The 16,454-nt window shown below is 47.2% G+C and overlaps 1 protein-coding gene across 6 annotated transcripts in view; it reads right to left on the minus strand.

The window, feature by feature from the left end:
• VDR (vitamin D receptor) overlaps positions 1 to 16,454 on the minus strand; it is a 63,826-nt gene that overhangs the window by 29,465 nt on the left and 17,907 nt on the right. For 2 of the 6 annotated variants that reach the window (XM_008003013.3, XM_008003011.3), the window contains 2 exons: positions 12,013 to 12,093; positions 8,255 to 8,402 (listed from right to left, as the gene is read on the minus strand). In XM_008003013.3, the coding sequence (XP_008001204.1) occupies positions 8,255 to 8,402; positions 12,013 to 12,031 (167 nt within the window). In that variant the 5' untranslated portion in view covers positions 12,032 to 12,093. Of the gene's footprint in view, positions 1 to 1,047; positions 1,196 to 8,254; positions 8,403 to 12,012; positions 12,094 to 13,841; positions 14,267 to 16,454 lie in introns of those variants that run through there. The other 4 variants (XM_008003016.3, XM_008003015.3, XM_073020668.1 and 1 more) reach the window with 3 other exon arrangements.

The raw sequence follows: 16,454 nt of genomic DNA on the forward strand, positions 1-16,454 counted from the left end.
GGGGCAACCAAGCTAAATATAGATGCAGTTTCTAGAAAGCCAGGGGTGAGAGAGGACATTGACTGATTCTCATGCCAGAGACTAATTTACCAAAACAGAAAGAGACAAAAACCTCACAAAAGCATCAAGAGCCTGGGGCCAGGGCCTCAGGCCTGGGACCGTTGGGCCTTTCTCCAGTAGGTGGCCTCTGCCAGCAGAGACACACGTTGCATAACCCAGGCGTAGGGTCAACTATCCCTTCTGGGCTCTGTCTCCACTGCAGAGTGTCACAGAGATCCCAGCGCCTGCTCAGGATACAGGAACTAGTGAAAGCTCCTGATCTGAAAGAGCTATGTGAGGTGCTGGGAATGCTAACTGGATTGATTATGGTGATCATTTCACAATGTATATGTATAGCAGAACATTGAGTTGTGCACCTGAAATACAGACCATGTCTATCTGTCAATCATACCCCAGTGAATCTAAAGGAATAAAAAGACCTATATCATTTGATAGGGGCCTACATGTATGTGAGAGGCAGCATCAGGGGATTCTCCTCAGGTGGGTTTAGAAAAACATTAAAGGACAGTTCACACTGTAGAAAAGAGCACAGACTTTTGTTTTCTTTTCGAGGGCAACTGGCAATGTGAATCAAGCATGCTAAACGCACAGACATAAATACCTGGAAGCAGTAAAGCCACTTCCAGGTGTTTATCCTGTGGGTAGATCTTTCCTTGGGCCCAACAGTGGTTACTGCAGCTCTGTCTGGAGAAGCCAAAGACTGAACCTAAATGCCCATGACAGAGGACTGTTTTTTTCTTTCTTTCTTTCTTTTTGAGACGGAATTTCACTCTGTCACCCAAGCTGGAGTGCAGCAGCACGATCTGGGCTCACTGCAGCCTCTGCCTCCCAGGTTCAATCAATTCTCCTGCTTCAGCCTCCCCAGTACCTGGGATTAGAGGCATGTGCCACCACACCTGGTCAATTTTTTGTATTTTTAGTAAAGATGGGGTTTCACCATGTTGGCCAGACTGGTCTCAAACTCCTGACTTCAAGTGATCCACCCACCTCGGCCTCCCAAAGTGCTGGGATTACAGGCATGAGCCACTGCGCCCAGTCAGGACTGGTTTCTTTTCTTCGGGAACCTCCATATAATACGCTGTGACTATGAAAAAGAAATAGGAAGAATATTGAAATGTGAATGAGCTTGAAGAAGTGTTCTTTAGTAGATAAAACCAAGATGCAGAATGGTGACGGGTGTGCACACATACATACATGCAAACACACACACATACACGCAAACACACACACACACAAACACACACATACTCACTTTTACATAAAGAATCTGGAAGCAAACAGGATGAGCTGGCAACAGCGACAGCCTCCTGGAGGAGGTAGGGAACTAAGAATTGGGTTGAATAGGTGATTTACTTTTCACTTACATATCTTCTTAAGCTGTTGGCTCTTTTTTTTTTTTGAGACGGAGCCTTGCTCTGTCACCCAGGCTGGAGTGCAGTCCTGTGATCTTGGCTCACTGCAAGCTCCGCCTCCCAGGTTCACGCCATTCTCCTGCCTCAGCCTCCTCAGTAGCTGGGACTACAGGCGCCTGCCACCACGCCCGGCTAATTTTTTGTATTTTTAATAGAGACAGGAAGCTGTTGGCTTTTAAAAAAGCCATATTATGACATTACATTTAAAAAATCCACTACCCACTACAACTACCTAAACATTAAAAATGAAATACAGTATTTGGTTAGATTGATCTGTTTGAGTTTAAATCTTAAAGCACAACCTTGGCCAAGTTACTTAACCTTCCCATGCTTTAGTTTCCACATCTGTAAAATGGGAGCAACATTTCAGAGAGGGTTGTAAGGACTAAATAAAGGAAAAAGGAACAGGACCGGGACAAAGGAAACCCTAAATAAAGGGAAAGAAGAGAAACTAGCAGAAAGAGGCAGTGGGAGGGAGTGCTGAGAGTGAAAGTAGATTTTAGAGTAGATTTTAACCATCTTATTAAGAATTTGAGACCCTGGAAGCAGACACCATGTCTTAGGCCTGCTCTCTGGGTGCCTAGCATGGGAGCCTGCAGGCAGCAGAGTTTGAAACCATATTGCTGTTTTATATGCTATAGCTCCTGATGTCTAGAGCCACAGCCCCCTGTGCTAGTTACAGCAACCACTGTCCAGTTCCGTTGAGCACCAGCCAGTTCTACCAGCCAGCCTGTTGAGTTCTGTTGAGCACCAATCCAGTTCTGTTGAGCACCAGCCAGCCTTTGACTGACATGAAGCTCTCTCAGAGCCCCTGGCCCAGCCTTTCCCTCTTCATACCTCCTTCTGTTTAGGAACCTCTTTTCAGAGACCACTGCCAACACATCACATAGTTACACTTTCCAAGTTCCATGTTAGAGGAAAGGAAGAAAGGATCATCTGTCCACAAAACTAAGACACTAAAAAGGGATAATGATACTAGTGATCACCATTGGAAGCTTTCTAGGTCAGTATTTTGCATACTATCGCCAATGTTCTCGACAACCTTTTGGGTAGGTATTATCCCTGTTTTACAAGTGACACAAAAAGGCACAGGAAAGTTAAATAACTTGCTTTAAGTCACACAGCTAGCAAGTGTGAAAGCTGGAATTAGAATCAAGATCTGTTTGACTCCAAGGAATCTGATTGATATAGTTTGGCTCTGTCCCCACCCAAATCCCATCTTGAATTATAATCCCCATGTGTCAAAGGAGGGGCCTGCTGGGACATGAGTGGATCATGGGGACAGATTTCCTCTTTGTTGTTCTTGTGATATTGAGTGAATTTTCACAAGATCTGATGGTTTTAAAGTGTAGCACTTCCCCCTTCACTTGCTCTCTCTCTCTCTCCTGCTGCCATGTAAGACAGGCCTTGCTTCCCCTTTCCCTTCCACCATGATTGTAAATTTCCTGAGGCCTCCCCATCCATACAGAACCATAAGTCAATTAAACCTCTTTCTTTATAAATTAGTCAGTCTTGGGTAGTTCTTTATAGCAGTGTGAATATGGACTAATACACTGATCTTCATATATACTATGGTCCTCATCAGGAATGTACCATCTCTCAATCCAAGCTACAGCAGCAGTCAAAAACATGCTTTCCCAAAGTCCAGGAGCATGAAGCAGAGGCTGTTTGAAGGACTCCTCTAGGACAAATCCCCCTAGGGATTCAAGCAGTCTCTAGAAGGATGCTTTGGAAGTGTGGGGTCACATCTGACCATGCTCTCCACTGGCCCTGTATAACCCAAGCACAGGGAAGATCTCAAGTGTGTGCTGCGTGCAAAGTCATGCAAATGAGCCCTGATTAGAGTGCTGAATTTCAAAAGAAATAAAAGAATGATAAAAAGGTAATGTTAAATCCTATCCTTGCAGCTGTCTTTCTTGATAGCTTCAGTGACCTTCCCTCTCCAAATATTCTGGCCTCCTCGACCCAAGCTTCTGAACATTACTCTTAGACCATCCATAGATCACCCCACTCATTCTCTTTCATTCACATCCATGAACATCTGTGAATGGAGACTGGCTGCCAAACTGGACCTGGACAAAGTCTCTCCAGCAACACTGACTTCTTGGTCACTCATTTACTTGTGCCCATAGAATACCCCGTGTGGCTGTTCCTCCCTTTTTTCTCTATTTTCTCTCCTTTAAGCAGTTTAGGTTTTAAATTCCTGGACATCTGCCCTATTTCTCTGCTTCCCTTCACATCAGGTTGCTAGAAGAGCCACAAATTTCAGTGGGGTGACCTTCCTGAATGCCAGAACATTCCTCATGTTCCTGGATCCTCGCCAGCCTACCTTTTGCCCCCTGAACTCTGCATGACCCATAATTAACAAAGTCTTCATGGAGCTAGGAAGCGAAAACGCACTTCTCTGCACTGTCTTTGTCAGCTTGTAGCTTGTAGCACACAGCTGCACAGTGTCCTGATTAAAGCATCCCAACAGGGAGGAAGAAGACAAGACAAGCAGGCAAACGATGACCTGTTTCTCATCCTGCCTTCCAGGATCAGCTCTTAAACCTCACCATCCACCTTCATTCTCTTCATCAAAGGGGTTCCTCTGATTTTCTTCTCTGTCCATTACACCTTTCCTTTATATCAGATCCCGGACAAAGCCATCCATGACCATATTCATCCACATGCATATACATATATGGATCATCCACTATATATATCATTTGGAATAGACCTATTCCAAATGTTTTTCCTCCTCTGGCTCTTACTTATGCTTTAGTTGTTAACATATAGCCAAGAGGTGTCTGGCCATCTACAAGCCTGCCTGTGCCAACCTTATATAAACACTGGAAATATCATCTTTCTCTGAGGATGTCCCTGTATTCCAGAATATCAAGAAGCACAAGCAACATGAAAGAGCTGGCAGAAGGAATTGACCAGCAATGGCCTCTAATGCCCGATCATAGATCAATAGAAATGTGATCCCTCTCTAATCTTCTAACCATCATCACACTTCTGCTAGATTATGAGTCTTAGACTAGTTTTAATGATACCAACTAGCTCCTAGAGCAGTTTAGTTAACTATCTTAGAAGCCAAACCAAATACTAGATGGTCAAATGGGATTGAATTCCTGGTTTCCAGGGCTTGGAAAACAGCTGGTGACCCAACATTCAAGCAATGCTGTCTACCAATAATTAACAGGAAAAGGCCAAGCAAGCTCCTTGAGAGCAAGGACTTAGTTGCTGTCATCTCTGGGTTCCCAAGGATGCAAGGATGCAGCACCCACCATAGAGAAGGTACAGACCACTGATATTGTTCTTGCTTCCTGGGATCAGATTTTCACAAACAGATGTAAGCGACCACAGGGTTCTCAAGCAACTATGTGGACCAGACCAAAATGGAAAACTTCCAAATAAAATTTGGATGAAGCAAAGAAGGAGAAGCAGGCATCAAAGGTGGAAGAAGAGGAGAAATGATGTATGTATAGCTGATTCTCATTATTCACGGTAGTAATGGTCTATAAAGTCACTGTGGACACTGGATTAGTGAATATTGAAACATTGTTCCTGGGGGAAACACAGGGTGAGGTTTTTGCAAGCCTCTGGTCACAAAATTTTCATCAACTGATCAACACATAACCTTGTCTTATGTGAGTTTTCTGTCTAACGACATCTTATTCAATAGATACTGTTGATTTGTTAACATTGAACAAACAGCCAGCAGCAATGTTGTCTGCAGGAAGCTTGTCTAACACACCTAGTTTCCCTGTAAGGCACATCACAGCCTTGCACTTAGGAACACCAGACAGCGGTGCAGCACTACACTTGGGAACTGTTTTAAACAGCAAAGTCAACAACAAAAATCACAAAAAGGCAAAAAAAGTAGCACTAAATAGATTGTGAAGACCCTGGCTGGGAAGATAGGTGCCAAGCCACGCGAGTTTTTCACTGCTCTGCACATGTTCACAAATGACCATAAAGGGGCTGCAAGTATTGATTTTGGTAAATTTTAGCAAGTGGGCAGATTTGCAAATACAGAATCCACGAATAATGAAGATTGACTGCCTGCGTGTGTGTGTGTGTGCACGTGTGTTTGTTTATTTACATATCAAACAAAATTCAGAACCTTGCAGCTGTCTTTCTTGACAGCTTCAGTGACCTTCCCTCAGTTTCTGAACATTACTCTTAGACAATCCCCACTCATTCTCTCTCATCCACATCCTCAAGCAAGTGACAGACATGTTGGCCCTTTAGAATGTAGCAGCCTGACTTAGTCATCAAGACAGGGACAGTAAAGATCTAAGTAAGGTAGACTGAGGACAGGGTAACAAGACAAAACCAGTCTGCAGCCCATAGTGCCAGGCATTGCAGGCAGTGGTTGTGACCAACAGCCAGCAACAGACTCTAAGGGCTCTTGTCGAGGTGGATTGATGGTGGGTTAAGGTGGCATCATGTGCCCACAAGCAACACAGTCACTCTGTCAGTCTGTGGTGACACAGACTACAAACATACCATCCTTGTTCATTCTGCCATCTTCCACACTCAGCCTGGGGCATGACAGGACCTGTCATCCCTCTACCCAGATGCCTCACACATTCCTGTCCTGAGGATTCCCAGCCTAGTGGTGTGTCCAAGGGCAGCAACCACAGATGCATAGCAGTCAGAGCCACTCCAGTGAGGAACTGGTGTTCAATATGTCACCACTCAACCAGCTGCCATCTAAGATTCTCATTTCCCAGAACTGGATCTCAGGGGGAAGGAGGCCTAGGAGGAGAGAGTGGATTTGAGGGTAGAGACTCCATAACCAAATGTTTTGGTTGCAGATTGACAAGATATGACTTTCAGTGAAAAACTCCATATTGACAGCTCCTAGCCCAATGCCAGATCATAAATGCTGATTCAAGTCTGGTGAGGGAATGAGTGAAAGAAACACAAGGCCAGACATGGTGGCTCATGCCATTAATCTTAGAACTTTGGGAGGCCAAGATGGAAGGATCGTTTGGGCCCAGGAGTTTGAGACCAGCCTGGGCAACATAGGGAGGCCCCATCACTATAAAAAAATTAAACACACACACACACACACACACACACACACACGAGGAAAGTGACTGGCTTGCTGGCTGGCTGCGTGACTTTTGTTTATTTTATGAGAGCATGGTTCCATGAAGGGCAGTAGTAGTGGCCCATCAGGCTAAAAAATCTCAGCTTTTTTCATCAGACTGAAAAAGTGTTTTTCAAAGCACTTTTTTACATGTCATCTCATTAATCCTCAGATTAACACTATGTAGCAGAGGGGCTGGATATCAATACATGCATGCCATTAGTTGAGTTAACTAAAGCCTAGAGATGACAAGGACATCCATTTGAGCAAGGATATCCCATAAATTATTGCCATGGCCAGCACCCCAGACCACTCCTTTCTGATGGGTTTCATGGTAGTAAGCAGGCTCTGAGGTGTGCATTAGATTCCCCCTTCCTTAGCACTCAAGGCAGCCCCCCAAGTCCCAGGAACTGGCAGAAAAGGGTTCATGTGTCACCTGGGACACACAACCAGGGCTCTAGAAGGCCCACCCTGCAGGATGTGTGGACCTCTGGCCCGAGGATTGGCAAATGCAGCAACAGGACTTAGAGCCAGCGATGCTGCTTGTCTGGGGAGTAGGTTGCCAGGAAGCCAAGCGGGCAGTCAGTGCCAGGCCAAACAGGCAATTAGCACCCACAGAAATCCCGCTGCCCAGCAATTGCTCAAGGCCATGAAACTCTGGGCCTGCTGATTCCTGGGGCAGAGGGCAGGTGAATTGGGAGCTTGTTTTGACAGAGAGCCCCCAAGTCCTTGAGTAAGAGTCCCACACAAGCACCTGGACTTGAATTCACTGTGCTCCCAAGGCGAGGAGAGCGCTCCAGTTTAGACAACCAAGCCGACCTCAGCATCCTCCTCTGGACTTGGTTTGTGCTTTCCTCATTTGATGGTTAGAGCCCTGCCATAGTCACCTCCAGTCTAGACTGCTAGACAGAAGCTCTGTTTTGGCTGCCTTCTTTCAGGCTACTCTCTCTGTCTTTCCAATACATGCCAAACGCTAATTTCTCATGATTCCCAGTTCCTGCCCCAATTCACCCCTTTCCCACCCTCCCACCCTGGCTTTGGATGGGAACCTCCAGTGCTTTTCCCACACCTATCACACCTGTAATCCTGGGCTCATGTAAGGGGAGTGTGTTGGTAAAGAAACTGGCCCTGATAAAGGAATGTAGGTATATTCCTGACACTGCCTGGGTGTTCCAAGGTTGACTTTCAGACCAGGACAAACAATCCTTGGGTGAAGACACAGGTACAGATCATGATGACCCAACAAGAGGTGCCATTTCCCATGTTCCAAGGAACAGTTTGGATTGGATGGAAAGGCAAGCTCTGAAGTCATGTTCTTGGGCTTTCCCCAAAGACATGCCTGTCTCTTGAGTGAGGAAGCTATGATCATCAACAGGGAGGAGGTTCACTCTGGAAGGACGGACACATGGGTTGGTGCAGGAGGCTGTGGGTCACAGGTGTAATGGAAAGATAGAGACCCACACAGCAACCTCAGGAAAGCAATTTCCAAGTGAGTCAGGGGACACATCTGGAGCTGAGAGGAGGGAAAAGAAGAAAGCACTCACCAAGACCTTCCTGCTCCTATGGCTGTGAGTGCCGCATGTTCCATGGACATTGCAAGGAAGGAGACGTGAAAAATTCAAGGGCTCCCTTCATGGAAACACCTTGCTTCTTCTCCCTCCCTTTCCCTTGGGGAGAGCCTGGGAAGAAGCCTCACCTGAAGAAGCCTTTGCAGCCTTCACAGGTCATAGCATTGAAGTGAAAGCCCGTGGCTCGATCTCCACACACCCCACAGATCCGGGGCACATTCCGGTCGAAGTCTCCAGGGTCAGGCAGGGAAGTGCTGGCTGCCATTGCCTCCATCCCTGTGAGAACAGCAAGCAGGCCATGGTCAGAGCCAGAATCAGTGCCAGGGCCAGCTGGCATCCTTGGTGCCACCCACCCCCTAGCCTCATCCCACTGCCCCCATCTCCCACCCCCAGGGAGCTCAGCCAGGGTGGGCATCTCCCCAGGACCCAGGCCTGAGCACAGTGCCTTTTGAGCCCTCATATATGATTCTCCCTACAAAGCTGGCTCAGAGCATGGCTTGGAATCAGCTGCCTGGTTTCAGATGTTGCATCTGTCAGGCTAACTTGGGTTTAGTGGTTCATCTCTGCATGCCCCTACTGTCTGCATTGGAAAAGGTGTTTTACTTCCAGGGTGCAAGGATCATATGAATGAACCCATGCATACTACTGTCACTAGCTCTGCCTCAGGCACAGACCTGAACCAGGTCAGGGGCTTCTATCCTGCCCAATGCCCGAAAACGAGAGTCCTCCCTCAGCCTCAGCACCTACATGTGAAGAGAAACCCTCAGGCCTCCTCCTCTTGAGGGTGAGGAGAGATGTAGGTGATTTAGGTGCCCTGGTCATTCCAGCCCCAGCTCCTTGCAACCATAAAGCTCAGGGCTAATAGGCTTATGCCCCTTTTGTTCTGGTACCAAGATGATCAAAATTTCAAGATACTTCCCCACTTTTTTGGGCAATAATACTTAAAACATTATTTTGAATGTCCTTCTGAGTCATGTGAGTCCTATACAATTAATTGTGTTTTCAGAGATGGTTTTTATAAATAGGCATTATCATCTAGAGATGGATTTCACACTTGAGGAAAAGGAGAAGAGACAGAAGAAAGGCCACAGCTTTGAGAGGGCCTTCTCAGGAAGCAGCTGGCATGACTCTTTTATTAGCCAAAACTGGGCCGTCGGCTTTGCCTGCTGCATCTAATCCTGTCTACTGTTAGGCTCAGAGATGATTCTGGACTACCTCAGACTGCCCTAAAATGCTTTCAGATCCCACTGCCTCCCAGTTCTCCCAACTTTATCCGAATCCTCAAAAGCGTCATTACAGGTTTCAGTGACCCCTTTGACCCAAGGCAAAGGGTCCTTCATGTCAGAAGAAAAATAAGAAAGAAAGCCAGGAAAGAAGAAACAAGAACCCACTCCATCCCAGGGTACCATTTCCTCCTGCCCCTAGGTGACAGAGGCAGATTCTGGGGGCCCTTGGGAGGCTCTGAGCTACTTTTCAATGACTAGGCCCATGATCTCTGATCGAGGGTGTGGAATATCAAAGCTCATTAAGTCTTATTTCACCTTCATACCACTCCATGGTGTAGACGCTATTATCATCATCCCCTTTACAAATGAGGCCCAGAGAAGCCCAAACTTTAAGATATGTCTAGAAACTACTACTGCCAAATGAATAAAACAAATACTTTCTAAAAATTCCCCAAAGAGCTTCACACCAAGGGAAACACGTGGTGCAGATAAGCAAGAATATAGTATTGCCAGTCCCAAAGGGACAGAGGGAATCCCGGTCGCAGACAGACCTCAGAGATTCCCTAACCTCATTTAGCTTTTCTTTTTCTGGAAACCTTAATGTATCAGGTTGGTGGAAAAGTAATTGTGGTTTTGGCCATTGAAAATAATGGCAAATATCGTAATTACTTTTGAACCATCCTAATAATAATAGTGACACTATTGCTAATTTCATTCATAGCTAAACTTATACTTGTTAAACTCTAATGTATATATAATATATACATTAAGTATATATTAAATATACATTAATACATACTTTTATATAAAGTTTAGCAAGTATATATACATTAAAGTTTAGCAAGTATAAATATATACCTACATATAAAGAGAGAAGCACTTTCAGAAAAAGAACAAACATCATTGTAGTGATAGCAAAGACATGGAATCAACCCAGGTGCCCATTAACTCTGGACTGATAAAGAAAACGCAGTATATATGTGTGTGTGTGTGTGTATATATGTATGTGTATAGATATGTATATATGTATATGTACATATATGTATATGTAATATATGTGTATATATGTGTGTGTATATATACATACACACACACATACACATGTATACACACATACCCACACACACACTGAAATGCTATGCAACCATAAAAAAGAACAAAATCGAGTCCTTTGTCCTTTGCAGCAACATGGATACAGCTGGAGACCATTATCCTAAGGAAACTAAGCCAGAAACAGAAAACCAAACAGCCCATGTTCTCACTTATAAGTGGGAGCTAAACATCATGTACATATGGACATAAAAATGAGAACAATGGACACTGGGAATACAAGTGGACAGGGGCAGGGGCTGAAGAACAACCTATTGGGTACTATGCTCTCTACCTGGGAGACAATTCATTCATACTCAAAATCTCAGTATCATGCAATATACCTTTGTAACAAACCTGCGCAGGCACCCCCTTAACCTATAAGAAAATTTCAGAAACAAAGAACAAAGGAATGATTAACAGAAACCTTTGGAGAGATAAGATTGGGGAGGGGTATGCATTATGTAGTAGCCGTATTCTATTTCTTTGAGTAGTGAGCATATGGTATCTTCTTATTATTACTATTATCAAAACACTACATCTATGTTTTGTACATCTGTGTTTGCATGCCCTTCTGAATATATAAACATTTCATAATTTTAAAACAATTAGAAATAGAAAGGTGCTTGTGGGTCTATCAACATTGTCCCCAAAGACCATCCCAAGTCCAAGCTGACGCCTGCAGGGTTTAGAACATAGCACACAGTCAAGATGTTGCCAGCATCCCGGAGGCCCAATATCATTGTGGGGTAATAGGGGGAAACATCCAGGATGCTTGTGGCTTAACCCTGGGTCAGCTGAGATGCTGCAGCTCCGAGTCATCATGGTGTTGCTACAGAGTCTGGGTCATCCAGGCTCCCAAGTATCCGGTGGATTTCGTGGAAAACAGAAAAATCAAATGGGGGGTAGGAAGGAATATCTGTTAAATCAGTCCAACACATGTTCAGCATCACATGGGCTCATTTGGAGATGCTATGATGCAAGCAAGTTGGAGCAACATACTACCACAGCACAGCAACAGGGCAGTCCTGCAATGGGGTGGGGTGCTGCCCTGACATCAGGAAGTCTCCATGCCGGGGGTGAAGGCTGGAAAGACTGGATTGAGCAGCCAGAGGCCCATTTCAGGGGAGCTGACAGAAGACCCAACTCTGCTTAAGGTTATTTGCTGCTATCAAGAAGCCAGCACCCAGGACCAGAGTCCACATGTGGAGAAGATGCCCAAGCCTCTGCGGCTTGAAAGCTGAAAGTCCCAGGAATGACAGGCAGAGACTACAGAAGGCAGGAAAGAGAAAGAGGAGATGGGCTGAATAGGAAATATCAGATGCACAGGAGAGCCCAGCCAAGGTCATGGCCGGAGTCAGCAAGCCCCATCTCCCGAGCCTTTCTCTGAACTCCCACCCGCACCCCACACACCCATGCATCTCAGCTGCAGACTCTGCTGGTCTGGGACCCACCTTGCAAGATCCTGGGTGGTATCCCTTCCTTCCCCTGCCCACCACCTTCTTATGGCCCACCCTTGCCCCTTGAAAACAGAAAGCCAGGGAAGTTGTGGCTGATGAGGAAACACCTACCTGAAGGAGCACGGGGCATGTAAGTGGAGCCCAGGGGTGCTCTTCTATGAGGTCTCACAGATACTTCAGACCCAAAGCCTTCTGAAATGAAGAAGGGGAAACCTTTTATCTAAAGCGGAGCACGGACCGCCTCACCAGTCTCTAAGGAAGTGGGCACGAGAGGATCTTTCCAGGGACTTTAGTCCCCAGATCAGGGACTGCAAACAGAAGTGGCTTGTTGGGGGCAGGCATGCCATGTCATCGCTGGCAGGGGTGTGGGGGTGGAGGCTGGGCAGCAGCCAGGATGGCCCTCCCTCGAGGCAGGGAGTAGTAGGAGCTGTGGGAAGGGGTGGCGGCAACCAGCCCCGGGCAGAAGGAAATAACCTACCGCCTAGGCACTCCTCCTCCTCTCACAGCCCAGGCTGTCAGGAGGGAAGAAGGGCCTTTTCCTTAGGGAGACCCACACTACCCCCTCCATCTCCAGATTGTAGGCAGCTCAGGAAGCAGAGCAACTGGGCCACGTGGCCCACTGCTAAGAGCAGGAAGACAGCTGCCCGAGGCAGGGCAGTGGAGGAGCCACACAGGAGCTGGGAATGGGGCGGGCTTGGATGGCAGCCCACAGCCTTGGTCTCTTGGGACAGCTTCAAAGGCAGGTGTCTGAGATCTCCTGTCTGTGGAGACTGGGTGTAGGCGGAGCAGGTGCTGCAGGGGTTAAATACAGCAATGTATTGCTTTCAAACAGGATGTTTTCTGCCACTTTTAGCTCTTCCCCAGACACGCTCAACACCCCCAGCTGCAGTAGGGCTGACTCTGGTGCCCAGACTTTGGATCTTAGCAGCTGGCAGGGGGGGCCAGCAACGAGGGACGGGCAGAATTGTACCCTTTCCACTTCCACTCACACCCAGCCCTGCTTGTCCACCTGCAGACGTAGACAGACAGACACACACACACACACACATACACACACACATACACACAGAGTTTCCTTCTCTGATGCCAACAGGAGGTGACCCTGGCAAAGGCCTTTAAGTCAGACCCCAGATGGGGTATGTCTAGACCCCAGCTTTTGTTTTTCTTTGGAGACCTCTGTCTTCCAGTAGCCTAAGCAGGGAAGGAGGAGAGCTCAAGGGGCTTTCAAGACCTGGGCCCAGTCCCAGAACTGTGAGCCGGCTGAGGCCACTTGCCACCCCTTCCAGCACTACCAGTTCCCAGGGAGCATCGAGGAAAACACCAGTGGACAATGAGCCGAGATAACCTAAGCTGGGCTGGCCCACACCAGGGGCATAGGCAGTGGGAGGTGTCTGCCACGTACTCCCGAGCCAGGCCCTCCTTTGCCCTCACTGCTCCTACTGCCCAAGTCCTTCCCAGCTGACCATGCTCTGCGGGGTTCCCCCTCTGGCCTTACTGACTCCTCAGGCTCCTTTCCTGGTGCACAGGAAGGTGAGGTGGGGACAAGGTGGACGCAGAAAGCAGCACTGCTTTCCTATCCTCAATCCCTGTGGTTTTCAGAGATCTGAGGTGACATCCAGGTAGATCACCACCCTGGAACTTAAAAAAATGTTTCTGGAATATTTACTACATGCCAGGCCTGCTAAGCTCTGCATACATTATTTCATTTAGCCCTCACAACAGTTCTGTGAGGCAGGGAGCAGTCCTAATTTACAGGTAGCAAAGCCGAAGTTCAGAGCACTCTGAGTGACTTGCCCAGGGTCCCACAGCGGTGGTGCCTGGGGCCAAACAAGGACGGCTGATTGTAGTGCCCAACTGGGTCCTTTTCCAATGACAATCATCAGAGCAGATGCCTACTGCTCCGCACTGGGCCCTGCTCCATGGCTTTCCTGTGTACTCACTTACTTCACTCTCACAACAGCCTCCTCCAGTGGATACTTTATTGCCCAGGTTAGGGGTGGAAACTGAGGTGCAGGGAAGGTGATCGTCTTTCGAGCTGGATTTGAATCTAAGTAGCTTTCTCTGAGTCATTTCTGCATCCCTAAGCCCTGGACACCTTTCACATCCAATAAGTCGGGAGCATTGCAGAGAACAATCGCCAGGTCATGAGGGAAAAACCCAGGGATTATTCTTGTCCTTCCAAGGATCCCAAGCCAAGGGATGGCAGGCCTCAGCCAGGATCCATCCACTTTCTGTCACCCAGCCCCTCTCATCTGGGAAAATCCCATCCAATAGATGAGCCTCTCCTCTTCAGTCGACTTTCCAGTACTGGATGGTCCTTTTAGGAGAGATATCCTAGATTCGGCCTCTAAGTCCAAGTGCAAACCTATAGGAAAGTGGGGCAAAGACACAAGGTGGAAAAGAGGACAGGTGGAAAAACTGCTTAATACCTGCTCTCTGCCACGTCACACGCCCACCCCACCAGCAATTCATGTTCTGAGTACACAGAACATCCCACTGCTTTTGCTGGGACTGTCCCCAGAGCAACCCTCTCCTGACCCTGCTTTAGAAATACCAAACCCCCAGCACTGAGCCTCAGAGAAGCAGAGCGGGAGGAGCTCAACTGTGTAGAAAGCCCCTGGCTTCCATCCCTCCAGGGCCTGCATCCCACATCAAAACCCCTGCCTGACCCTGACCCCAGTCCTGACCTTGCCTTAGCAAGAAATGAGAAGATAACATATTTCCTTCCAGTCACTGAAGCCACAACCATTGCCTCTCCTACACATCTGCCTGACAGCCCACACCACAGGCGGCCCCATCTTGCGACAGCTTCTGTTAAATGGGCATCCCCAGGGCAGTCTCGCCTACGGCAGTCTTGCAGGGTGATGACTGCCAGGTGTCCTAGGCAGAGCCCTGGGAAGGCAAAAATCAAAGTCCCTCATGGCTCAGTTTAACTCCACATTGACTGGACCCTCCTAAGGGTGGTAAAGCTGTGACTCTGAGAAGGACCGTGGAGTGGACAAGAAGTCTGACCACTAATGTCTTTTCTAGCTCTGAGAGCATGCAACTCCAAGACTGGAATTCCCATCATGAGAAGCACTATTTTTTTTTTTCTTTTTAAGAGACAAGGTCTCCTCTGTTACCCAAGCTAGAGTGCAGTTGCACAATCACAGCTCACTGCAGCCTCTAATTCCTAGGCTCAAGCAGTCTTCCACCTCAGACTCTCCAGTAGCTGGGGTGACAGGTGTAAGCCACGCCAGGCAAGAAGGCCTTAAATGAGATGAAGCTTTCTCCCTAATCCCTCACTAGCCAGATGAACCCCAACATTCATGCCTCAGTGAGTGAGACTCACTCATCCTCAGATGCCAATGAGCAGGAAGGGCACAAAAGATGTGGCCCCTAATCGACCCCAGGAGAGGGGTTCTCTCTCTGCCAGGTTGGGACTAGGGTGATCTAAACTGGGCTTTCTAATTGTTGACATTGTTTCAAAGTTCCCACTCCTTCTAGAAAGAAATGTAAAGCTAAGCTATTTCCCCACAGAGTGGGAGACAATTCTTCTTCCTCCTAAAATTGCCACACACACAGTCAACCACGTGTTGGGCTTTTCTAGGAGAAGATATGCCTGTGTGTCCGCCAGCCACAACTGTACACGTACTTGCGCGCACACACCCTTGTCTTGCTATTTTTCGTTTCATCATCCCTTAACTCTGCCCCATCGAGTGCTGAGCACTGCATGACCTACCTGACTTTTTATTTGTCATCTCTTTTTGCCTGGTGCATAACTCAGGCACAGCAATATCATGGCCAGCTAAGGTGATACCCTCTCTTCCTTCTCCACTATCCCCAATATGTACCCATTTTCTTTGTCCAGAACAGTCTCAGTATCTCCCAGAAGAAGCTGACAGGGAACAGAGTGATAATAAGGGGGAGAGAAGAGGGTTTACTGTGTAAATAAAACATATCCAAACTACTTCCTGCCCTGACTGTCTCCCCCGCTCCTTCATACACACACATTTTAAACATGGGTAAGAATAGTTAGAATTATTTTCTACAGACCACAATGTCCACAGTAAAACCCAATAGAATAACATTCAGCTCAGAAAATCTCAAGATTGGAAGGCAACAGCACCACCTAGTCCAATCATCTTAAATTTCTTCTATAATATTCTAGCCAAATGGCTTTCTAGCCCATGTTTGAATAATTTTCCTAGTGGAGAACCACCTCCCAGGGCAATCCACTCTCTTTGGATGACTCTATGCTTAGAAAGCTCTGTATCATGCACAGATGGAACAGCCCCCATAGCTTTCAATGGCTGCTCCTAGACAACTCTTTGCAGCCATGTTAGACAAACCTACTAGGCCATTCACACAGGAGCTCTAGAAGAGGGATTAGGGGGCCACCATATGGTGCCATATGCACATTAGTAAAAGGAGCCCTGGCCAGGCGCGGTGGCTCATGCCTGTAATCCCAGCACTTCGGGAGGCCCAGGCTGGTGGATCTCTTGAGGTCAGGAGTTCGAGACCAGCCTGGCTAACATGGCGAAACCCCATCTCTACTAAAAAAAAAAAAAAAA

This window comes from Chlorocebus sabaeus, chromosome 11 (genome assembly GCF_047675955.1).
Source record: "Chlorocebus sabaeus isolate Y175 chromosome 11, mChlSab1.0.hap1, whole genome shotgun sequence".
Lineage (NCBI taxonomy): Eukaryota > Metazoa > Chordata > Mammalia > Primates > Cercopithecidae > Chlorocebus > Chlorocebus sabaeus.